Consider the following 25,942-nt stretch of genomic DNA (forward strand, 5'->3'; position numbering starts at 1 on the left):
ACATCTTCTTTATCCAATTTATATTTTAACTCCTGTGTCTATGTCTCTAACTGGCATAATTCCACCCAGTACAATCTAAAACTGCAGAGTTCATTTTGGGGAACTTTGTCATGAGCATGACTGTTGAATTGTTGGCTGATGGATTCACAAAGTTTAAAATTATTTTTTAAGCTTATTGTACACATTCATTTGTGTGGCTCTGTGTATGTGTGGGTGTAATGTATTTCCTAAATCTAACACTTCTTTATTCCTCCACAGTGATGACTTCATACATGCTGTAAGCTGGATCCCTGTTACTTCTTCTCTTTCCTCTCTCTTTTTTTCTGCTTCTCTTTGGAAATATTGTTCTGTCCCTATGTACATACTCTATAAATATCTAATTGTCATAATCAATCAAACGTTTCCAAAAGAAAGAAAAAAATTAAATGGTGTGCACTTCTATTGGATTTCCCCCCTCATTTGAGAAACTACTAAGAATGTATTCTTTCTTAGTAAAGCAGCTCTAATACACTTAGTTCTGCTTAATCAATTGGTTTCTTCTGGATAGTTGCTTGAAATGCTAATGGTCTAAAAGCATAGAAGAGATAGTCAAAATCTAATTTGAAGATCTCCCAGACATGTGAAAAATGTGAAAAATAGCTTTAACACCTACAGGCCTTAGGCACAGCTCTCTGTAAATAACACTATAAGTAAAAGACGTTTTTTTTTTAAAAAAAAAAATTCATCTGTAACATGAAATGTGGACTTAAGAAATTTTGAGATTCAATGATGGATTTTAAATAGATTTTATTGTCCTATTTGAAATTTGTCACCTCAGATCCAATTTAGAATCAAGCCAGGTCTTAAAGAATCAGGCTAGGTCTTGGATACCTAGTCTGTGTAGATAGTAAAATCTCCCAACAACACGACACTCAAACTCTCTCTAACAGTTTGAAAAGATAAAAAGAAAAGCAGATGATATGAAACGCAGAACAGTAATTGCTGCCGTTTAGTGGGTATCTATTATGTGGCAGGGCACTGCTCAAAGAGATTTACTAATTTTATCCTTTCAACAATCTTATGAAACAGGGATAATTATTATGGTCTTGTAATGTGTAATTCTTTCAATTAAATACTGATCATAAGCACAACAGTCTTTTGCGTTCTTTATTTCCTGTCAATCCTGAGAAGGGGGGAATATAGATATTTTATTTTTTACTGAGTCCTTAAAAGGTCTCCTGATCTCAAAATCAAACTGCAAATCAAATGTGTCTTAGTGGAAAACTGTAGGAACTGAACCATTGAATTATTCTAGTGACAAATAGAAGAATTTCAAAAAAGAATATAATGTTAGCCAATACATATTTCCCCCCCCCAAAAAAACTGTGCTAACATTGAGGTTATAAAGTATCTTTATTCTACAAAACTTCACAGCAAACAAAAATGAGATAGCTAAATTTGAACAGAAGTAGAAACATTCTGTCTATTCTGAATATTGAACATAAGTAAAACATGCAAACGGAAGTCAGTTTGCAGAAAAATTATTAAAGATAAATGAAAATCATATGTTTCTTGGTGAAAATTTTATATTTGATGCACAAAGCTATAAAAGAAGTATAGTTATTTGCTATAATTTCAAAATTATGTAAAATATTAGATTTTAAGAGAACAATGGCACACCAACATTGTTTGCTAACTCCTATTTCCAAGAACAAGACACTTCCTTCAATTTTCACTCTATTCTTAGGACTCACAAAGTTGGTTTTTTTCAAAAAGTAATTATCTCCAGTGGTCTGTTGGACCTAGAAGTAATAAAGAGTTTCTTAGCTTACACAACAATCTGGACCTAAAATAATCTGTTTACTAATTCTAATTAAGTTATAAATAAAGAGAAAAATCAATGGCAATTTTTTAAAAAATATATCTTATTGTTTTTTTACGGAGAGGAAGGGAGAGTGATAGAGAGTTAGAAACATCGATGAGAGAGAAACATTGATCAGCTGCCTCCTGCACACCCCCTACTGAGGATGTGCCCGCAACCAAGGCACATGCCCCTGACCAGAATCGAACATGGGACCCTTGAGTCCGCAGGCTGATGCTCTATCCACTGAGCCAAACCAGCTAGGGCAATGGCAATTTTTGTTTGTTTGTTTTTTGTTCCACTAGGAATATGCTTATGCTAATATTCCAGGAAAACAAATTATTTTGAAATAAAAAATATCATTTAGCATTCTTTGCATTTTCTCTCTTTTGGAGATCAAATTTAAAAATGACTTTTCAACTTAAAAAGTATAGATAAATAATTTGTCAAGAAATAAACAATTAAAAAGTCTATCTAACTAGACATAACAAAGACATAAAATCCACTATTTTTCAGAATAAAATCCACTATGTATCAGAACAAAATAATTATTCTCTTTAGGAATATTATATGCTCAAGTGATACTTTAGATAAATAAAAAGCTTGAATTATTATTTGAATGATTAATGCATTTAATTACAAAGTAGGGTTGGGAAAATAGCATTGAACTAAACATTTGCTTTTCAGTCTACTTTTGTCAAATGACTCTAATTATGTTTCTTTAAGCATTAGAAGTCCATATTATTTATAATTTCTTACCTATGGTATTTGACAAAGAAAATGGAGGGCTGGGGACACTGCAATGCAACAGAGAGAGTTAGGGAAGCATCTGGGCTACAAAACAGACAGATTGCAGGACATTCTCATGATTTTCTTGAGGATGACACACTCATAAATCAGCTATTTTAATAATTTGAAATGGCCACTTTTTAAACTTTGTCTATTAGAATTTATCTATTTGTACTTGCAATCCACAAATTAAAAGTGGGATTTTTTTATATCATTTGCATAGTGAAAAAAAAAAAATTTCCCAAACCACAAGGAATTTTTCTAGTAAGTGGATGAATGTATCTATAGTATTTGTTGATCAACTTTCTAAAAAATGCTTCTAGAAATTATCTAAAGTGTTCATTTTCTTTCAGATGCTTGAGAAGCACATCCATAGTGTTCTATCACAGTATAAAACTATTTATTTAAAATGTTCAAATGTACCAATATTAATCCTGTCTTCAGAATTCCAGGTGAAGAATGGCGACATGATTTCTGTTTCTTTTGCTCATAACTATGGAAGATCTAAGCTTTACAATTACATGAAAGTGATTCTTGTTCATTACACACTTGCAATATTTCCACTGCATTTATCATTCTGGCATCTATGTAACCTCCAATGACACAGCCATAATCCAAAAGTTCCATTAACCATTATCTCTCACATTAGCTTACCACAATCAGCACAATTTCTGAAATTAAATTTTAACACTGATTTATGTACCCAACAATAACAATTAGTCTTCTTCATCCATGATGTAAAGTCACACATCATTTGTACTTAGACTGATATAAAATATCCAGAATATGGGCGATTGAGTATTATTGAGGCAGGGTGAAAATAAAGATAATTAGCCATTCAAAATCAGTGTGCACACACACACACATGCACACATGTACCCATACACACACAGAGGAATCTTATTAAATTACCAAAAACTGTGCTTTGGAAAATATAATACTACTTAAAATAAAAAATAAATTATAAAACATTTTCATAAAACTGATAGTAATTTTGGTTTTAATCAAATTAATTACAAAAAAACTATATGGAAAAACAGAAATTCCTTGAGAACAAAATAATAATTTATCTATATCTCAGACCCAATGGATTTTCACTGAGGTTTTTCTATGTGCTACAAGATCCCACTGTAGGGAGAAAGTTTGCTTAAAACCAGATAGAAATAGTAGTTAATCATATTTTGCATAGCATTCCACTAATTTCCCATTTTAAACAACCTTATTATTAACCACTATGCTAGACCTCATCAATCTATACATGGTATGCATATATAAATATACAAAAATATGAATGCAGCTTTTTAAAGATACAACATCTGTTTTTAAATATTTCACAATAATACAAGCAATTTAGGTGCTACCCATCTCTATTTCCTTCAGAAAAGGAACATATTTTAATCATGTCTTAATTTATACTTTTATACAGCATATAGTGTTCAAATCTGGCCTTCCTACCCAGCAATTAGCTTTTTAATAGTATTTAAGACCTAGCTAAATAGCATATAATGGTCTGCTTCAATTTTCGAGGCATTGCCATTATCTCAAATAAGTAAATAAAACACTTTAAATAACACTTCTTAAACCTTCTTATAAATATTTGGCAATAGGCCTTTAGTATTACATTCATCAACACCTGTTGGGAATATCTGTCATTTGCACTAAGACAAATTAATTCATCTTAAGATGTAATGGTGGTCATTAAATCGTCATCAATCACAGTAGCAATAGGATGAGAAATTCTAAGATAATGTTTTATGTGAGAGTTTCTAAATCTACACATTTCAATTTAACATAATCATAGATATATTATTCACATTTGTAATGCATACATGTAATGCAACAGAGCAAACAGGAATCATCAAGATTTCACATCTTGTAATTAAGAGAGATTAGGAGGCTCTTAAGATAGTAATTGGGGTATTTGTTTCCAGATCACATACCACTAAGATTTGGCAGAACAGTTTTCACAACATATTTCACCCAATTGTCTGATACATCCCTAAATTTCCCACCATAGACCAGATTAGGCTGTATAATCATGAGACAAAACTAAGGTGGGTGTTAGGTAGAAAAGAAATATGCCCAAGTAACCCAGTGGTGCCCAGAAAGGAGGCAAAGTTTCTTTTTTTTGAATTCTAATACAGTAGTTGACATTTACTGTTTATTCCTGAATTTAGAGTATCAAGTGGAAAAGACATTACTGGGCTATCAGTGATTTAATGATCTTACCTTTTTCACAATTACTCCACTAACCTCAGAGAGAGGGCCCGAATCAAGCTTGTCCTTTCAACGTAGATGAAAACTTTAAATTACAGGTTTATTAAAAATTTGACCTTCATACAAACCATAAAATAGTTTCAAGAAAAAATATTTTGAAAAAATTAAAATACATTATCAGCATGTCCCTTACCCATAAGTGCAATTAAAATAAAAATAAAATAAGAAGAAATGAAAAAATAAGCAATAAAATGTATCACTCTTTTCAAATACTAGTAAAACCAGTCAGTCATTAGGTTTTTTAAAATAACATGAAACATTGAAAAAACCATAATAAAACAAATAAAGAATATTTCTATTATTACATAGACATATGGATGTACATGTTCCTTCTTTGGACACACAGTTGCTACTGGACTAGGATGCAGCAGCAAGGAGCTGGATATCTCTAAATTGAGTGTCCTGAAAGGCACTGAATCAGCAGAGATAAATTGTGGCAGGACTGCTTGGCTGTGAACTTCACTTAGGAGGTGATGAATTAAGTTCTTTCTCTAAGTGGATCCATTTCGGTCATGTCTGAGCAAAAGCAGGTACCCTCACAAAACTGTAAGTGACTCTGAGGTCTTCCTTACAGAGTACATCTTCCCCATTCTGCTGCACTGATGACCACATTCTTATTACCTTGCTTTCCTACAACCAGAAAAGTATCTAAAGATTTATCTTCCTTTTTTTTAAAAAAAATATATATTTTATTGATTTTTTTACAGAGAGGAAGGGAGAGAGATAGAGAGTTAGAAACATCGATGAGAGAGAAACATCAATCAGCTGCCTCCTTCACATCTCCCACTGGGGATGTGCCCACAACCCAGGTACATGCCCTTGACCGGAATCGAACCTGGGACCCTTCAGTCCGCAGGCCGACGCTCTATCCACTGAGCCAAACTGGTTTCGGCGATTTATCTTCCTTAGCTCTTCTGCCAATGTGAGCCAACTACTATATGTTCCTCAAAAGGAACAGATTCATCTGGATGGAAAATAGCAAATAAATGGAAAGAGGCCCAACATGACAAGTTTACTAGGAACTAGAATGTCAAATATTAAAATGCACACAACTGGAAGTTATAACAGCATGGAAAGAAGAGGGAAACACCACATATTTAATACAGAAGAAAACTTTTTTACAAAAAGAGAGTCATGGATAGAGGGAGGTAAGACATATTTTCTCATTTTGAAAGACAAAACATCTTCACATGTGCCTTCACACACACACACACCAAACAACAACAACAACAACAACAACAACAACAAACAAACACACAAAACAGTTATATAAATATCACCAAAAAATAAAATTACCTTTTGGGCAATAAGAAAATATTGATTTACTGAATTAAATATTCCACCAGCACCCCACTTCAAACAACCGAAATCTCAGATAAATAAATTTATAAGTAAATTTAGACTAGTACACTTAGCAAGGAAAGCACTTTATCGTGACTGTCTGCATATTAGAATTAGAAAATAATAATATATATCATGTTTACAATATGGTCTTATGTTTGGTATTATTAAAAGTTACCCTTATGTTTAAAGCCTCTGGGATAGACAATAATTAAAGTTTTAAAATCACTAGTCTTATCAAAGCAACTTAACACTATCAATAACATATAACAGCCTAGTACCATATACCAATAGCCTTGGGTAGGAGGGTAAAGAATCTCATATGTCATAAAATGTTTTCATTGTCAGAATTTTGCTAGCTTCTCAGTAAATCATTTTAAATATTGCATGTAATGTTTTCTTCTGCCCTCTTCAGTGGGCCCAACTGCTGTGAAAGTCCATTTTAACAGAAAGAGCCTGCCTAACTAGAGAAAAAGTATTTTTTTCAGTTGCAGAGAAACAAGCACAAATAACACAGTTACATAAGTATGTGTAAAGTGTGGTTTGGCCAGAGTAAATGGAATATACTAGTATGTACACAACATTCTTCTCACCACATCCCCATCTCCATCGTCATCATCATCACTGTCACTGTCATTGTCATCATCATCATTATCATGATGTCACCTTCACCAACCACATCACTGCAACATTGGAACCATTTTCTCTTCCTCCCTCTCCCTCTCTCTTAGACTTTCTTACCTCTCTCCCTCCTGGTAATGCCTCCAGTCTTTTCAGGTTCAAACCCTGAAAGAAAACAAAATAAAAGTAATATATTATTATTGGAAAAGAAGTTATATAATAATTAGTACTAGTGCCAAACTTTTGAAGTAAAAGAAATAACTCACTTAACAAAGAAGATCTGAGTATAGGTGAGTATCTCACACATATGCCAATATCTGTAGCTGCCTAAGTCTTCAAAGCTGGTACCGATGAACTAGTATTTCCTGCTAAATCTTAAGATCAGTAGTAAAAGCGCAATATAAGCATTTATTTCAGTAATGATTGCTCGTGCCTTGCTGAGATGACAATTTAAAAGCTGCTGTTTAAACTGAAGTGGTGCGTGTAGGGCATGCTATGATAGTAAGCTCTTACTCTATGCACTGGGTCTGGCACATTTGGCACACGAGTGAGAAAGATCAAAGCAGCAGCATCCCTGGCAGCACTGGTCATCACCTAGGAAACATTCAGGATATTATCTCCTGGCAAAGGACCTGTCTCCCTCTTCTGTTATCATACCTGCTTTCTATGATAAGAATTCCCAGTGAACATGATGCTTCATTTAAATGGAAGAAGAGTTCATCTTTTTCTCAGCAAGCCTATCGTAAACAGTGCTTATGGCACAAGGAACAGTCTCTCTCTCTCTCTCTCTCTCTCTCTCTCTCTCTCTCTCTCTCTCTCTCTCTCTTGCTATATTCAAACAAAAATCTCAGGAAACACCTATACAGATCTCTAGAGCTTCTTCTTTGTGTATTTCCCGCTACGTGTTTCTGTGATCTCACCCTCAAATTCCAGCTGCCTTTGTCTCTCTAAACTCAGATCTTTGTCTCCTCAACTACAAATTTAAAGGCTCTGATGTTCTGTTTGGACTGTTCCTCTGTGCGCCGTGATCCAAAAACTGTCTCCAGGTAGAAACCCAGGTACTGTAAGCCTCTCTTTCTCTTTTCTCAAGCGTTATGCACTTTCTTGTGTGCTTTTTAATGTGTGTTTTTTAATGATAATTGTTTTATATGTTTTGTCCAGTTTTCTAATCATTACAGCAGACGGCAAGTCTTATAGATAGCACTCCTTCATCAAAAGAAGAAGTCAAAGTAAGTACTTTACATGTATTTTTTTCAAAGGAGAAACTTAAAGCTTATAAAACTTAAATTATGTCAGCTGAGTACCAGAACTAGTAAGTACAAAAGCAAAACTTAAACAATATCTTAAAAGCCTGGACACCAAGCTTATTCACTCATCCTTAGCCAGGGTCCTTTAAATTCATAGCAGTGGAAATGTTATGTGCTTTTTATACTTATGGACACAAATTAATGATGACGTGAAACTTATGAATAAGTCAGGATGTTTCTTCAAGGAAATAGTGATTAAGCTGGGTGTCAGGACTTTGAGGGGAAAAATAGCATACCCACTCGGATGAAGAGGGGCTGAAAGGTAAGCTTGCCAGGGTAATATATTATATGAATTATATACAGAGTTTGGTTATAATTCGGGCACTAAATTATTGCAAAACCAATCTTTAAGTTGAAGAGCTGAGTCAGAGAATCTGACGAGAGGAATTTGGGAGCCATGTGGGCAAAGAATAATGACCTAAGAGGATTCCCCATATGCTAACAGGGCCTCAGGCAAGAATTTATCTCAATGGAGAAGTCAAATGATCTAGGATGTAATGAGATTCACTAAGAAGTACTGAGGTGTGACCTGGAAGATGTGAAACCCTAACCGATGGCAGAAATTACTCTGAGCATTAGAGTAAGACTGAGCTTCTAGTTGGAAGGTCAGCTGGCTTGAGTGGGGAAAGCTGTTGGGGGAAGTACAATCTGTGACTTAGAGCTTCTACTAGGAAAACAATAGCTCTCATGATTTTTGGTGGCTCTTACAGATAGTAATTTGGTTAACTTGCTTTGAAAGATTAGACCATCACATCAACCCAATTAACTAAGCAATAACAGTTAAGACAAGGAGTATTTTCAAAAGAAATATTAATCTCAAAGGAACTCAATCTTTTCCTTGTGTTAATTTATATATGTGCCACACAATTTTCACATTTTTGAAATGAAAAAAAAAAATTGGTGTTTTAATATTTTGTGTAATATCCACTAAAATAAGTATTGAAATAATTCTGAAGAAAATGATTGTATAATTATATTCAATGGGACCATCTGATTCTCAGAATGACTTGAAGTTGACAAGAACAGTAAAATTATTTATTCTATATAATAAAAGGCTAATATGCAAATCGACTGAACAGGGGAATGACTGGTCACTATGACATGCACTGACCACCAGGGGGAAGATGATTAAGTCAGGAACTTCCCCTTGGTGGTCAGTGTGCTCCCACAGGGGGAGTGCCACTTAGCCAGAAGCTGGGCTCATGGCTGGTGAGCACAGAGGCGGTGGCGGGAGCCTCTCCTGCCTCTGGGGCATCGCAAAGGCTGTCCAACTGCCACAGGGAGCAGGCCTAAGCTGTCAGTCAGACATCCCCTGAGGGTTCCCAGACTGTGAGAGGGCACAGGCCAGGCTGAGGGACGCTCCCCCCCACCCCCCCGAATGCATGAATTTCATGCACCGGGCCTCTAGTGGATATATAAATATGTATGTATACTGGTTGACTATTAAAATTAAGGTTAACAAAATTTTAACTGATATAAAATCCCACTTTATTATTCTTAAATATTTAAGAATACAATATTTATCTAGCAAGTCTTGAGAAAATCATGTTTAAAACTACTCTGGAGGATATGGTGGAGGAAAATGTATTTTCCTTGCTATACGTATTTTCTCACTAGAGAATATAAATGGTTTGTGTGGAATGAAATTAAGCACATGGGACCAAACAAAAATGCTATAATTTTTAGGTGAAAAAAATTACACCAAAGCAAATGTTCTACAGTGTGCTAAATTAAAATGGTTGAATAAGGCATAAGGGGAAAAAGCTATCAACTGGGGGAAAAAAAAAAAAATGAATGATCTGCCATGACTCTCTTGCAGTACAGCATTCAGGCATGTATGTGAACACCCCTGGTAACTAGGCCAGGGTATGAGGTCATGTCTGTGTAAAGTATGTATGATATAAAATATTCTCTTTTGTAATTACTACAATCTCTACCTTGCCAAATTGCTATCATGCCATAAAGATTTCCCTTTCTTCCTTGTAAACCAAAAGTCAGAAACATAGTATCCAATGCCTCTAGATTTGGTTGATTTACTTGTCAACCAATATGAAAAACTATAGAATAAATAGGTGGAATAGATATTTCATTTCCAGTACTGTGGAGATTTCATTGTGATAATTTTTCTTAACTGTAGAAGGTAGTCATGATTTAACTGGCTAAAACCAAAATTTCACTATGGGATGTTTTACATTCAGCCTTAGCTATGGAGGCATAAGAAAAAACTAGAAGGAACTTTAAATAATTTGTAGTTCGACCTCTTACGCTGACTGATGTGGGGCTTACATCAGGAATTGAACTTACAAATGGTAGATTAGGGGCTCGAACTCTGATCAGTGGGTCTTCAATCCAAGACTATCTTTCTTTTATCAAATTGTTTTAGTCGTTCTGTTATAAACCATTGTCTTACAAGCTACATAACTTTTGGCATATTCCTTAACCATTTTATGCCCCAGGTTTCTTACCTGTAGAATTGAGATAATCCACTAAGTGGGAGAATCTATATAAAACACAGCTCAGTGCCTAGTTCAAAGTTAATCCAAATATGCACCAAATTTTATTGGTAGCTTAAGGTGTTGCTGCTTTTGTGATATTATTTTTTAAAAAAGACTAATTATTACAAAAGTTATAAAAATAATTAGTATTTTGGGGGTGTTCTCTATGTGTTAAGTACATCTCCAAGTGTTTTACCTGGATTAAGTCAATTCTTACAATAATCTTATTACATATTAAAATCAAATAGTTCTTCCCACACTGAGCTGAAATGAAAATTATCTTCTAATTGTTCTGCTCTATCTGTTTTTGAACCTATTTCTTTAGGCAAATTAAGACATGCCATCTTAGTTCTTGCTGTTGTAAGATCATTTTGTAGCTCCAGTATAGGGCCCAAAGGAATGACTAGAGTATAAAACGCTTCTGCTTCTTACTACTACATTTCGTCTTAAACAGGGGTGCCGTTTGGAGGAGAAACGATGAGGGCAGTGTTCAGCTCTAGACTTTGGTTTACCTATCAGGAAAATGATGTGGTGGTGGGAGGATATAGAGATAAATATTTAAAATTTAATATCTGTGGTATGTTTTAACTTAAAAACATACAGACTGGTTCTCTTACTGGTCTTTTCTATCTCGGATGGCTTCTCAGTGAGACTGATGAAACTACTCAAGAAGTTAAAAAAGTTCCAACAAGGTTAAACACAGTTTGATACACCCATTGTCAACCTTACTCAGTTCCTAAATTCTGGTTTTCTTACCTGGGATATCTACTTTTTCATCTACCATCTTGCTGCACAGACTTTAAATTCAGTGTCAAGTTCCTATTACATTTTGCTGATAAAAAATATTTAGCTGTATACAGTATTTGTATTTCTAACATCAGCCCTACTTAGGATTTTTTGTGTTAGTATAAGATTTGTGACCAGACATAGGTTTAGAAAATAGACTTAGAAATTCAGAAACTTCGCAGCTGCTAAACCTACCTAAAAACTATAATAATTCACTATTACTTATAATTTCCAGTTTACCTTTAAAGTTAAACATAGTTTAAATATTTTTGAGGGCCCTTTATCTCTTTTTTAGTCATTATATTGGAAAATATTTTATTTTCTTATTCTATATTGAAATAATGTCACAGAGAGATCTGTAGTGTACCTGTTTGAAAATTGTAGAGTTCATCAAGATCTAGGCTAAAATCTATCAAAGACAAAAAACAAACAAACAAACAAAAAACAGCCAAATGAAAAAATTTATCAAACTTTGTTTTCAAAGTTAGTTATTTTAATCATCTTTGAACCTCTATACCATGATATCTGTAATCTATTCACTGGGAGTTTTGAAATGCTCTTTATCTCCCTTTTCAAAAAACAAAATATGTCATTATTTTTAGATATTTTACCATTTTTCATGGTGAAATTTCTAAAAGTTCTTGGATTTTAAAAATGAAAAAATCATACCACATTTCCTAAGTAATATCATAACTACACCAAAAATGAAAAACCATACCACATTTCCTAAATAATATAATAACTACACCATGGGATACATTTTTTTTAGCTCTGAACATTGCTTTTATTTATGTTTTAATTAAATCTTTATTGTTGAAAGTATTACATATGTCCCCTTTTTTCTCCATTGACCTCTTCTAGCCCACCACTGTCCCCCGCCCCAATCCTTTACCCCCTATTGACCATGTCCATGGGTTATGCACATAGCATACAAGTTCTTTGTTTGATCTCTTCCCACCCACCCACCCCCTCCACCTAAATGTACACAAATGCATATAATAAAAATAGTGTCCAATTGTTGATTTGTTACTAGATGATATAGGCACTATGCTAAGCCCTTTACAGGCTTATTTTTTATCCCTCACAATTACACAGTGTTGCAGGTGTTGTAATGATTCCTATTTTTGTCACAGTAATTGAGGCAAAGAGAGGTTAATTAACTTGCTCAAGTAGACACAGCTAGAAGGAGGTAGAGTTGAGTATTGAATCCAGACTATCAGATTACAGAGATTCTTTTCCAGCCACTACACACACTACCTCCAAAAGTAACTATTACTTTGTTTCATTTGTATTGAGATGACTATCTAATATGAACTAGATTAATGTGTCTAATAAATTAATGATTGAGTAACCTATTAGATGAGAAAGCCTATTTCCAGCATTCTATTAAAGTTCACCTAAACATATCATTTTTACTGAAGAAGTAAAGGTGAATTAAATTCTTGCTTTTGAATTCATTTAAGATTTGGAAATAAATGTGGAGAAAAATAAATAGGATTGGATTCCAGAGTTCCTGATTTATTGGGAAAAATATATAATTCAATTGAAATATTTCCCATGGCATACAAAGATTAAAAGAAAATTAATGTAAGACTATAGGCACAAATGCATTTCATAGAGTTTGTCTGTGACTATTGTCACTCTAGGCTAGCTAAAGTATTAATCAAGTAGAGCACTTCTATGCCTCCAGTTCTCTAGCAGTTCTCATCGTGGTGAACTGTGTAAATTAAACTCCTGTTCCAAGGACTCAGGTTCTCATATTTTATGAGCTTTGATACGATGGAGTTCACCTTAAAACTGGAGTATTTCCCATGTTTCTAAAGCTCATAGCTGGGAGGTCATTTGTGACGAAGGTGTCGATCCATTTCAGACGTGAGACTAATCAACAGCACAGCACTTCTACTAAGACTTTATATAGTATTATTTTTGACAACCTGTACTTGTTTATCTACTTCTTACATAGAAAGTTACAGACCCAGTTTCAGAAGACAAGTAACCTTAACTATGTCAATAAAAGGTATATTGCCTTAGAATTCTCTCATGGTGGCAAACATCAGTCCAATGATAAATTTAAACAAACATGACAGGCATAGTACCTACTGTATGGATTGTGGCATCGCGAAATATTTGGAAAAGTATTCCTTAGTTACATTAGGCTAATTAAATCATTAATCTGTCTAGTACTGCTGTCTCTTATAGTCTTACCATGAAATCTCAAAATAAAAAATACACTAAACTAGTTCAAGAGAGAAGATTAATAACTAGAATGTGGTTATCTATCAATCAATCTGTCTGTCTGCCTATAACTTCAACCCCATATCTTTCTATAAACTCCACCCTCAACATCCATTACAAAATCTGGCTCTCTTGCGAGTCCATGGACATGTGAGGCATTCTTCTACCATAGGCTTTGGATGAGGTGCTAACCCCAGCTGAACTCTCATCACCTAGATATCCGCATGACCAACTCCAACAGCTCCTCAAGTTTTTGCCTACTTATCTACTCAGTAAGGTCTACTTCTATCACCTCTTTAATGGCTTAGTCTACTTCACCTCTAGGGACACTTAAAACCTTTTAGCATACTGTATAAATGTGCTATTATTGTGTATTATCTATCTTTCCATACTTGGACTTATGTGCCACAAAGACAGGGGTCTCTGCTGAATTATCCCAATTGTCCCAGTACTGCCTGGAGCATGGTAAATGTTAAATCAGTATTTAAATGTTTCTTTGATGAATGGAATATTTACTTTTCTTTTTTTCTGGTATTAATTTTATTCTATTTTCTGTATACCTTTAAGTATATAAGGGTTTATTTCCACAGGCTTCAGAAAATAGGTAATAGTCAAAGGAGAATCTCTCTGCCAAAAGAAAATTGCACACTTTGGTATGTGTTTGTCCTAGAGGGGAAAACTGAAGTTTCCATTAGCAATGCTGTGCAAGATTGTTACATAAGACCTAACACCAGCCCGCAGTGGAGGTCTTAGGCCTTTGTTCAGGGGCCCAGACTGAAGCCAAAAGCTGTTGAGTGTAACGGGGCAAAGGAGACAGTGAGGATGGGTAACAGGCACCAAGCATGGAGACGGAATACCAGATTACTTGGAATGGGGTGGGTTTTTTTGTTTTGTTTTGTTTTGTTTTGTTTTTGTTTTTTCCTTTTTAAGTCATCTTTGTGGGAAGGTGCTGGACAGGAATCCCAGAGAAAGAAAGCATCCAAGATTCCATTAGCTGGCTTGGGTGCAGGGCCCTGCTACAGCAGCTGGCACAGGAGAATCTACTATGTCAGGTTCAGGCGGAGCCAGGATGAATGCAGAATTAAAGGAGTACTTAGAGGAAACAGTTTGGCTTGGAATGCTAGATGGCCAAGCGTCAGCCTTTGGTTCAGTGCAACCCTGGCCTCACTTGTCAACGGTGAAAAATTCGTCTGTTTAGAAGAACCAGCTGGAATCACACCAGCTTCTGCTACCTTCATGCACATTGCTTGGAAAAGATTAATTTGTGTGAACTTTCTGAGATGTTAATTCCTGGGGACTGCTTTATTTTTCCCAGAAGGCTGCTTGCTGGTGGAATAATCCCCACGGGCTGAAAGCTAGAACACACCAGTCCTGGTCGGCAGTTCCTTAGGAACGGGTTGGCATGTGATTGAGCTTGGAGGAAAAAGCTTCATTTTCCTGTAGATCAGCGGTTTTCAACCTGTGGGTCGCGACCCCATTGGGGGTCAAACGACCCTTTCACAGGGGTCGCCTAAGACCATCGGAAAACACATATATAATTACATATTGTTTTTCTGATTAATCACTATGCTTTAATTATGTTCAATTTGTAACAATGAAAATACATCCTGCATATCAGATATTTACATTACAATTCATAACAGTAGCAAAATTATAGTTCTGAAGTAGCAATGAGAATAATTTTATGGTTGGGAGTCACCACAACATGAGGAACTGTATTTATTAAAGGGTCGCGGCATTAGGAAGGTTGAGAACCACTGCTGTAGATGATGAACTGACCGGCTATCCTACACCAACCTCGGTCTGAGGTATGCTTCAGCGAAGGCAGGCAGCTGTGTTTCTCAAAGCAGAGAAGCAGTTTGAAGAGCAGAAAGGTAGAGGGAATCTAGAAAAAATCTTCCCTGATAAAGAGTCATCCTAAGGCAGTGGTTCTCAACCTTGGCTGCACATTAGAATCACCTGGGAATCTTTTTAAAATCCTGATTTCTGGGCCTCATCCTCCGGAAATTCTGTTTCTTTGTTATGGGGTGGGGCCATAACATTAGTAACAAAGAAACAGAATTTATGGAGGTCGAGGCCCAGAAATCAGGATTTTAAAAAGATTCCCAGGTGATTCTAATGTGCAGGCAAGGTTGAGAACCACTGTCCTAAGGTGTGCGGGAGCGGGCAACGAATCCAGTGACCCTTCCCTTATCCAGCAATTTCTGTCACTGCTGTGACCAGCCTCTTCCCATTCAGTAGGCTCTTGTGCTGCTCAGAGATGGAGGGCTCATTAAAGTCCCTGCCTCTGTAGGAATTTGGACATTCATCTCATGATTTGGCACTATCTCACAAACTAGGGAATTCTTGCCCAGGTAAACGTGACAGCCATCTGTCTTGTTGATGGAAATCCCTGGCACTTTTCCCATTACCTGAACTCTGTCATCTCTATTATTGATTATCTCCATGATGCCCACTGCATCATAGAACACCAGACAGTTTCTTACAGTTGTCTAATATAATGGAGTTAATTTTGCTCTTAATTTGCAATGCCATATTAACACACTTGTATATATAAGCCACCTGGTTCAGCTCTGTGCCAACAATTACCAGGCTGGAAATGTTCTCCTGATGTTCCACTCTCTGCTCTTGCCATCCAATTCAAGGCAGAGCTGGCTCCTTCTTTGTGGCTATGTTAGGGGATGGGCTGACTCCTGGTTTAGGTAAGAGAATAGCTTGGGGCCACTTCATACTGGACCACTCTGAGCCCCCAGGGAAGGGTTCTTGTGAGTCTCCATGTCATCAGGTACATGTTTCAGGGCATGTGTGATGCTCTCTCTGATTAATCTGCTCAAACAGTGCTGAGCATGAAGTGGAGACATCTGACCTTGAACTGGTAGGGTAGGCTTTGGTGGGGGAGGCGGGCTTGGCAGGAAACGGGGTGGGATTTGATCCAGCAGAGGGTCCAGATGGCAAGCCACTCAGTTCTTTTGTCACGGGCCGCATTTTGCTCCGGGCCAGAACCACCCTATGGAACTCTTTTATCGTAAGCCTGCAGCTCTATCCACATACTCAAGTACGTTTTGACCAGTCCACATGCTCTTATCCATATCTTCGTACTCCTTGAGGACTTGGTTTGTATAAAAGATGGCAGTATCATTCATTTCTTTCACTTAAGGAACAGGCTTGGGAGCCATACCACCCAGCCCAGGGCTTGGATACTTTCGCTGGCAGCTTGACAGGTAATTTTACAACTTGCTGCCTTGGTTCTTCTCTGGAAAAGTTATCACTTCTTGGATCTGCTCTGAGATGGGAGCCAACAAATCAGAAAGCTGATTATCTGTTGGCTGCTGTCACTGAGAGGCTATAACCAAGAGAGCTCACTCCAACTTCAGCCCTGTATGCACCATCTCCGCCTGTTACTGCACGTCTCCTCCAATCTCTTTCCTGATCTTCAGGTAGTCTGTCACAGGACTAGCTGACTGTGAGTCAAATGCTTCCACGCAGGGAACAGATTCTGCTTTTGGAGCACTGTCTCCAGACCCACAGTGCATTCCAGAGGCACGGGATACACTGCCTCCAGGCAGCCCACAGCCCTCTCCAATCTTTCTACCAGATTTTGCATGTCAGACATAATGCACCACTTGCTTGGGCCTGTGAAAAGCCACTCTCCTCCAAGTATCTGAAGAGTTTTTCCCAATCTGTGCTGCATTAATTTATATTTGTAAACTGTACAAGTGGTTCTGGCTTTAGCAATTATCAGATAAATAAATTCATTTATTCGCATTAAACAAATAATTGAAAATCTAAAATTTCATTTGTAACTTTAAGAGTTTCAGCATTTTCTTATCACGCTGTTTTTTGACAACTCCAAAGAAAGTGTGCCATGCTTTTCCATTAAATGCCTAAGCAGTAATCACTCACAAAGCCTTTTATAAGGCAAAGATTGTTGATTTCAGGATATCCCTTAGAATATATTCTCAACTGGACAGTGTCCTCTTTCTATTAAGATGACAGTAATTATTTCAGGATAAAAAAACAAACATGCGCAAGTTTAGAAATAAAAACTGAGTTCAATTAAAATAAATAACATGGATTACAAGAATCTATCACAATACCTAATTATTCAGTTTTATCATAACTTTGACATTTTTAAAAGGTTTGGTTCCAAAAGACTGAATGATAAAGTTACATGTGATTATATACCTACAATGAATTCTAAGTGCTACTCAACGGGTTTCTGATACTGAGCCTGTTGATTCCTTCTTGTTAAGTAGGATCTCAATGCAAATCCAAGAGAAGCTAAGCAATGCTTCTATTTAACCTTTCCTTCCTCCCTGAATGGACCACACTCTGTTCATCCTCTTTCCTGTGTTGCACACACCTCTCCACTCATGGTTGTCTGCATTAAGATGTACTTTCATTTATCAGGTTTGCTATTATTTGCAGAAATCTCAACATCACATTTCCTCAAAGTTCCCTTTAAGTAACGACCCTTTATGAATTATACTAGTGGCCCAGTACATGGATTCGTGCACATTGAAAGAAATTAATTAGAAGAAATATTTTAATATTGCTATTCACCCTTCCTCTATAATACAAGTGTCAACCAAATTCATGATCGACAATGACAGATCAAAACACATGTGTGCGATTGGCACCAGTGAGAGCTTTATATGTATGGCACATGCGAAAGTCAACTTAGCCTTTTATAGATATAGAATAAACTTGCTTAATTAGACCTGCTTTCTGATTTAGCTAAACTTTTTCCAGCCCAGTGAAGCACCCCAACTTCTCTTTCAGGTAATTGTCAGCAACATAGCAGTAAATATCAACACAAAGCAGATTATTATCGTAGATCATGCAGGGAGAACAAAGGGTAAAATATTTAACTGCAGCAGTGTTTGACTATATCCTGTGCAGTGAGAAAACCTGAAGTCATTTTCAAGTTCCACCATTTCTTACTTCTTTTCAGTTGGGTCAAGTTTCTAAACTTTCTAAATCTCCATTTTCTGGCTAATGAAAAGAAAATAGGATTTTACCGAGTCTCGTATCCACCTACTCCAGGACTTCTGTGAGGGTCAAATGAGATGAGGTATGGGAAAATGCTTCACAAACATTTGGTTAAAGTGTGAAATGTTTGCACCTGACTACAAAGCAAGTCATGTTCCTGGGCTAAAGAAACTGCAAGGAGGCTAGTTTTTGCTAGGGAGAGGGAGCCGGACCTTGCTACGTGATGTCATTACCCAGAGCCCACAGCCACCTTTCCGGGCTGGGTTGTGGGCCACATTTTGAGCCATGGGGTCTCGGCAGCGTTGGCTGTGATTTGGTAGGCTGTTACTCTGGGGTGGTAGTGGGTCCTGTGTACCACTTGGGGGAAGCCGAGTGTTGCTTTGTGGGTGCCAGGTCTGTGGTGCCATTTCTCTGTAAATTGCCAGTGCACATCACAGCAGCTCCTGTGTTGAGCATCTTTGCCCTGGTGGTCAGTGTGCATCATAGCGACCGGTCAGATGAACACTTAGCATATTAGCCTTTTATATATATAGATTGCTAAAGGGGCTTAGCACAATGCTTACAGCTCATTACTTATTACCAAGAATGGGTGTCTCACTCTACTTATTAGGTGCATTTCTTAATACTGCTTTTATTTTTATTATTTTTTTATTTTTTTGTTGTGTCTGCAGGTTCTCTGGCCAAGAGTCCCTGTAAACTACCTCTGTGTTCTTTGCTTCACTGGAGTGATCAGAAGAATTTATGTGCTTCTTGCTTCTGTAAATTGAAGTTTACTTTTTGGAAAGAAAAGTAAAAAGGTACCACCACTGTATAAAAGCACAGATTCTATTTTATCCAATGTTCACCACAATTAAACATCATTGAGTGTTGCTACAGCTCAAGGGCTTTCACTATTTGTACATTTCACAGTGATTATGTGGGTGAGATGTCCATGAACATCATTCTGTGCCAGACTCTCTTTAAGGCTCTGGTGCTAACACATTTGATCACACATATTTGTACACAAGGAGACTTGGGTAACTTCTGGTAGTTTAGCTAGTGAAGTTTAAGGAAATCTTAATACATTAGATTTGGGTGATTAGAAGAACCATCATTCTTATAATGAGAACCATTAGTCCATATAGTTAAATAAAACTGCCCAAAGATACAGAATTAAATACTTCGAATAAAGGTTTTCCATGTTAAGAGGTGCCTCAAGCACATAACTGGTAATATTTTCTAAGACGGCTCAATTAAAGCTTTTATTGAGTCTGTATTGCTAACAATGCCTCTCAGATGTCACTGAGAGTTGCTACTTACAATAATTAACAAAAGTGCTCAAATGCTTATGGAGCTTCTCCCTATTAATCTAAACTTTATTCAAACTAGTCAGACTCATGGAGATCTTCAATCACTTGAGCCTACCACTTTCTTATGCAGTTTTCTTCTAATTTCCTTTTTTAAAATTTATTTTCTTGTTTAAAGTATTGTTTCACCTTAGAGTCCAAGGCTCATGATAATCATCAGGATGATACACAAACCTATCCACTTTCTTACTCTGTTGTACTTCCCCAGCAAATCCTAGACTCTGCATATCAACTGCATGAGGCATAGCTGTACCTAGTAATTTAAAGTGCATTGCTGGAGAAAAATGAAGAGTTGTGCTTAAATGTATAATTATGAAAGGACTTTTAGAGATAGAACAGGAAGTTTTAGGGAAAAGGGAGGTCCACAGGAGAGGAATACATATGTGATGTAAAGGAGATAGCTCCAAGACAACAGGATGCTTATCTTACTATCACAGAGGATAAAGAGATGTTATAAGAGGAAGGCATATATTCACAGAGGATAGAGAAATGTTGCAAGATGAGAGGGAGAGAAAAAAGGGGGACACCAGGTGGGCTTTGACCTTTGAAACTGATACTCTGCAGAAGAATGACCAATTAGGAAAGCATGGGGGTCATAAATTAAGGAAGGGTCCAATAAGAAATAGTCATGAAGAGACAAAGACCTATAGCCTTTATAAACCTGGGGAGAAAGAGACTCAGAACAAAAATTAGATTTTTCCCATTTTAGAGAGAACAAGCTTTTCCCATTTGGGAATCCCAGGGGGTTCCCCTTTAGGGAGCATTTCCCAGGGGGAGTTTGTATACGCTTCCAATAAACTACACATTTTTATTTAAAATATTTCAGTCTTCTGACCAGGAGTCTGGCACTGGGACATTCCTGACCCTCTGGACCTAAGCAGCTATTTTTCTCCTGAAGAGCCAGCCCCTTCCAGCAGTCTCCAGGCAAATAATACAGCCACACCCAGACTACACCCTGAGCAGTACAAAGAACACAAAAAATCTGAATAGCCCCAAAGAGTCCTCAATTGGGTTGAAGAGAGGCCTTTCAGTCCCAGAAAGTGATACAGCACCCTACCTACCTATAGATCTGTCAGAAACAGCCACTTGAGAGATAAAGATTGACAGCAGGCAGACAGGCTAAGTGGGCAGATTGGTCCCACCTGTTTACAGTCAAGGCTGTGAAGATAGACACAAACAGAGAAGCGGTGGATCGCTTGGAACTTCAACACAGTGCTGATTACCTAACAGGAAACTAAGAAGTGGCAGAAAGAACAGAAGAGTGAGGTCTTAAACCCATGGGGCATTAAAACTCAGCTGAAACAAAGGACACTTCACTTATTTTATTTTTATCTTTTATTTAAAAAAAAAACATTTTTCTTTATTTTGTTTGTTTTTTTTCATTTTTATTTCATTTTTTCACATTTTTTTCATTTTATATTTTATTGTCATTTTATCTTATTTATTTATTTATTATATTTTTTTTCTTTATTTTCTTCTTATCCACTCATTCCCTTTCTATCTCCTCTATACTGAACCAAGGTCCTCCCTCTATTCATTCAATTCCTTAACCTTACTAACGGTATATAAGCTCTGCCTCTACAGATTCTGTCTCCCCCTTTTTTTTCTGGGTGTTTGTTGTTTGCATTTTTTGGTTTATCTGTTTTTTCTGTGGTGTTTTATTCTCCCCATATACATTTTTTTCTCTTCCCTTTTCTTCTTGTTCTTTCCTCTATTACCTTTTTTTTTTCTTTTCTTGATATCACTTTTTGCCTTCTTTTCTCTCTCCTAATTTTCTTTTCTCTTGTGGACACTTATATTGGGGTTTTTGGTATTGTGAGTTCATTTGTGTTTTGTTTCCTTTGTGTCATGTCTTGTCAAATTGTATTTTGTGCTGTTCAGTCAACGTGGTAGAGAGTGAGCCACATAACCAGACACCCTGAGAAGAGACTCCATCCACAGACGGGACAATAACATTCAAGACCCAACTACACCAAGAGAATGCAAATATACCAAATAGGGGCATCCCTAGATTACCCATCCCTGAAGACCAGAGAGACTGCACCACTGGGTCCCACAACTCATCTACTATGTAAGACAAACTCAAAAAATCTGGATGGCATAGTAGTTTGATCTAATACATAGAAACAATCTCAAAGGGACAGCAAAACAGGGGGAAAAAAAGAAATAAACCCCATACAAAAGAAAAGGAGAAATCACCAGAAAAGCAAATAAATGAAATGGAGGCAAGCAATTTGTCAGAGAAAGAATTCAGAAGAATGGATATAAGGACACTGAAAAATATGGAAGACAAATTTAACATGGGTAAGAATCAAGAGGAAATGAAGAATGACATAGCTGCAATAAAGAACACAATGGAAAGTTTCAACAGCAGACTAGAAACAGCTGAGGACCATGTCAGCGAGTTAGAAGACAAGGTAGAAAAACACCTACACACAACAGCAACTGGAAAGAAAACTTAAAAAGCAGGAGGGCCTAAGAGAGCTTTGGGACAACACAAAACAAAACAACATCTGCATAATAAGGGTGCCAGAAGGAGCAGAATCAAAGCAAAGGTTAGAAAACCTGTTTGAAGAAATAATAACAGAAAAATTCCCTGATGTTGGGAAGAAAAAAGCCACATAAATACAAAAAGCTCACAGAGTCCCAAATAAGATGAACCCAAAAAGACCAACACCAAGACACATCATAATTAATTTAACAAACACCAACAACAAAATAAGAATCTTAAAGGCAACCAGAGAGAGATAGGAAGTTACCTACAAGGGATCTCCCAATAGACTATCAACTGATTTCTCAACAGAAACACATCAGGCCAGAAGGGAATGAAATGAAATATACAAAGCGATGCAATGCAAGTGACTGAATCCAAGAATATTATACCCAGCAAGGCTATCATTCAAAATTGGAATCTCAATACCAGATATCAAGATGTATTACAAAGCCACTGTTCTCAAAACTGCCTGGTACTGGCACAAGAACAGGCATATAGATCAATGGAATAGAATAGAGAGCCCAGAAATCGGCCCAAACCAATATGCTCAATTAATATTTGACAAGGAGGCAAGAACATACAATGGAGCCAAGATAGTCTCTTCAATAAATGGTGTTGGGAAAATTGGACAGATATATGCAAGAAAATGAAACTAGACCACCAACTTACACCATACACAAAAATAAACTCAAAATGGATAAAGGACTTAAATGTACGACAGGAAACCATAAAAATTCTAGAAGAATCCAAAGGCAACAAAATCTCAGACATATGCCGAAGTAATTTCTTCACTGATACAGCTCCTAGACCTAGGGCATTGGAAACTAAAGAGAAAATGAACAAATGGGACTACATCAAAATAAAAAGCTTCTGCACAGCAAAAGAAACCATCAACAAAACAATGAGAAAACCCACTGTGTGGGAAAACATATTTGCCAATGTCATATCTGATAAGGGCCTAATCTCCAAAATTTATAGGGAACTCATACAACTTAACAAAAGGAAGATAAACAATCCAATCAGAAAATGGGCAAAGGACCTAGATAGACACCTTTCAAAAGAGGACATTTAGAAAGCCAAGAGACATATGAAAACGTGCTCAAAGTCACTAATCATCTGAGAGATGCAAATCAAAACAACAATGAAGTACCATCTCACACCTGTCAGACTGGCTATCATCAACAAATCAACAAACGACAAGTGCTGGAGAGGATGTGGAGAAAAAGGAACACTTGTGCACTGCTGGTGGGAATGCAGACTGGTGCAGCCACTATGGAAGACAGTATGGAGTTTCCTCAAAAAACTGAAAATGGAACTCCCATTTGACCCTGTGATCCCACTTCTAGGAATATATCCCAAGAAACCAGAAACACCAATCAGAAAGGATATATGCACCCATATGTTCATAGCAGCACAATTCACCATAGCTAAGATCTGGAAACAGCCTAAGTGCCCGTCAGTAGATGAATGGATTATAAAACTTTGGTACATCTACACGATGGAATACTATGCTGCTCTAAAAAGGAAGGAACTCTTACCATTTGCAACAGCATGGATGGAACTGGAGAGCATAATACTAAGTGAAATAAGCCAGTCAATGAAGGAAAAATACCACATGATCTCACTCATTCATGGATAATAGAGACCATTATAAACTTTTGAACAATAATAGATACAGAGGCAGAGCTGCCTCAAACAGATTGTCACACTGCAGCGGGAAGTCTGGGGAGGGTTGGGGGGCAGGAGGGAGGGGGGTTAGAGATCAACCTAAGGACTTGTATGCATGCATATAAGCATAACCAATGGACATAAGACACTGGGGGATAGGGGAGGCTAGGGGACTGTCAAGGGCGGGGTGGAAAAAAGGACACATATGTAATACCCTTTGTAATACTTTGCCGGAAGCCGGTCCATCCTTGCTACTTGACACAGTCGCTGCAGGAAAGAAACATCTGCACAGCATATGTTTCAAGGGACCTGGCGTATATGGCATACTGTTCTTAATATGTTTGCTCCCCTTAGCGCTGTGTGTTTTAACCAAGGTCACCTCTCCGAGAAAGGTTGTTTCCCCAGGTAGGAACTTTTCCCTGAAGTCAGGGAGGGGATGCCTCTCCTAGAAAGGTTGTTTCCCCAGGTAGGAATTTTTCCCTGAAGTTAGGGAGGGGATGAAACTCCTTAACTAAGTGCCAGGCGGGTAGTTAATCACTTCAACTACAAACAATCATGCTTAAGCTATAATCTTTACTCCCTGGAATGGAGATAAGAAATGCCCTAACCTTTGTAATAGAAATTGACAGGATTAAAATCAACTGGTATAAATACAGATGTAACAAAACAATAAACAGCAGAACCTCTCTGGAGAGAGACCAGAACTTGGCTGGAGATCCTGGCTAGGCTGCTGATCAACTGAACGCTGTCTCCGTGTCATTCCTTCTTCGCCGACTCCGTCCACACCTTTGGGGACCCTTGGACCCGCTGGGGTTGGACCCCGGCAATACTTGAAGCAATAAAAAAAAAATAAAGGAAGCAAAGGAAAGGCAAAACCACTGTATTTATCAGAAACGTAATTTGCAGTGAAGTGATTTGTAGCACATTAAATCAACAAATTAACCTGTAAAAATAAAATAAAATAAAAAAATAAAAAAACAACAACAACAACAAAAAATTGAAGATGAAATCAGGAGTTTCACAGACCAAAAAAAAAAAGGGCTGATGTAGTTTATTACCACCAAGCCAGCAATGCAAGAAATGCTAAAGGGACTGCTGTAAAAAGAATAAATGGAAACAAAAAAAGGAACACAGGCATAAAGAATAGAACTGGTGACAAACAAGTACCTATCAATAATAACCTTAAACATAAATGGATTAAATGCTCCAATCAAAAGACATAGGATAGCTGAATGGATAAGAAAACATGACCCTATATTTGGTGTTTACAAGAGACCCACCTCAGAAAAAGGACTCACACAGACTTATAGTGAAGGGATGGAAAAAAAAATTCAGGAAGAAAGGATTATGCACTCCTATGTTCATAGCAGCACAATTTACAATAGCTAAGATTTGGAAACAGCCTAAGTGCCCATCAGCAGATGAGTGAATTTAAAAATTGTGGTACATCAACACAATGGAATACTACGCTGTGGTAAAAAAGAAGGAATTCTTACCATTTGCAACAGCATGGATGGACCCAGAGAGCATTATGCTAAGTGAAATAAGCCAGTCGGAGAAAGATAAATATCACATGATCTCACTCATATGTGGAATGTAATGAACAACATCAACTGATGAACAAAAATAGAGCCAGAGTCGTAGAAGCATCAAACAGATGGTCCAACCTAAGAGGTAAGGCAGGGGAGGAGTTGGGAGGATTAGAGATCAATCAAAGGACTTGTATGCATGCATATGAGCATAGAAGTAGA

General features: G+C 37.0%; 1 protein-coding gene and 1 pseudogene across 3 annotated transcripts in view; both read right to left on the reverse strand.

Moving 5' to 3' along the window:
- The window catches only part of CCSER1 (coiled-coil serine rich protein 1), a 942,549-nt gene that overhangs the window by 128,106 nt on the left and 788,501 nt on the right, over positions 1-25,942 (reverse strand). For both annotated transcript variants that reach the window (XM_081109402.1, XM_081109401.1), the window contains one exon: positions 6,989-7,033. In XM_081109402.1, coding sequence (XP_080965528.1) covers positions 6,989-7,033 — 45 coding nt within the window. The remainder of the gene's footprint in view (positions 1-6,988; positions 7,034-25,942) is intronic.
- On the reverse strand, positions 15,882-17,304 carry LOC308530098 (adenylyl cyclase-associated protein 1-like; annotated as a pseudogene). The gene has a single exon. The product of its transcript is annotated as an adenylyl cyclase-associated protein 1-like (transcript).

This window comes from Myotis nattereri (assembly GCF_964212035.1).
Source record: "Myotis nattereri genome assembly, chromosome: 1".
Taxonomy (NCBI): Eukaryota; Metazoa; Chordata; class Mammalia; order Chiroptera; family Vespertilionidae; genus Myotis; species Myotis nattereri.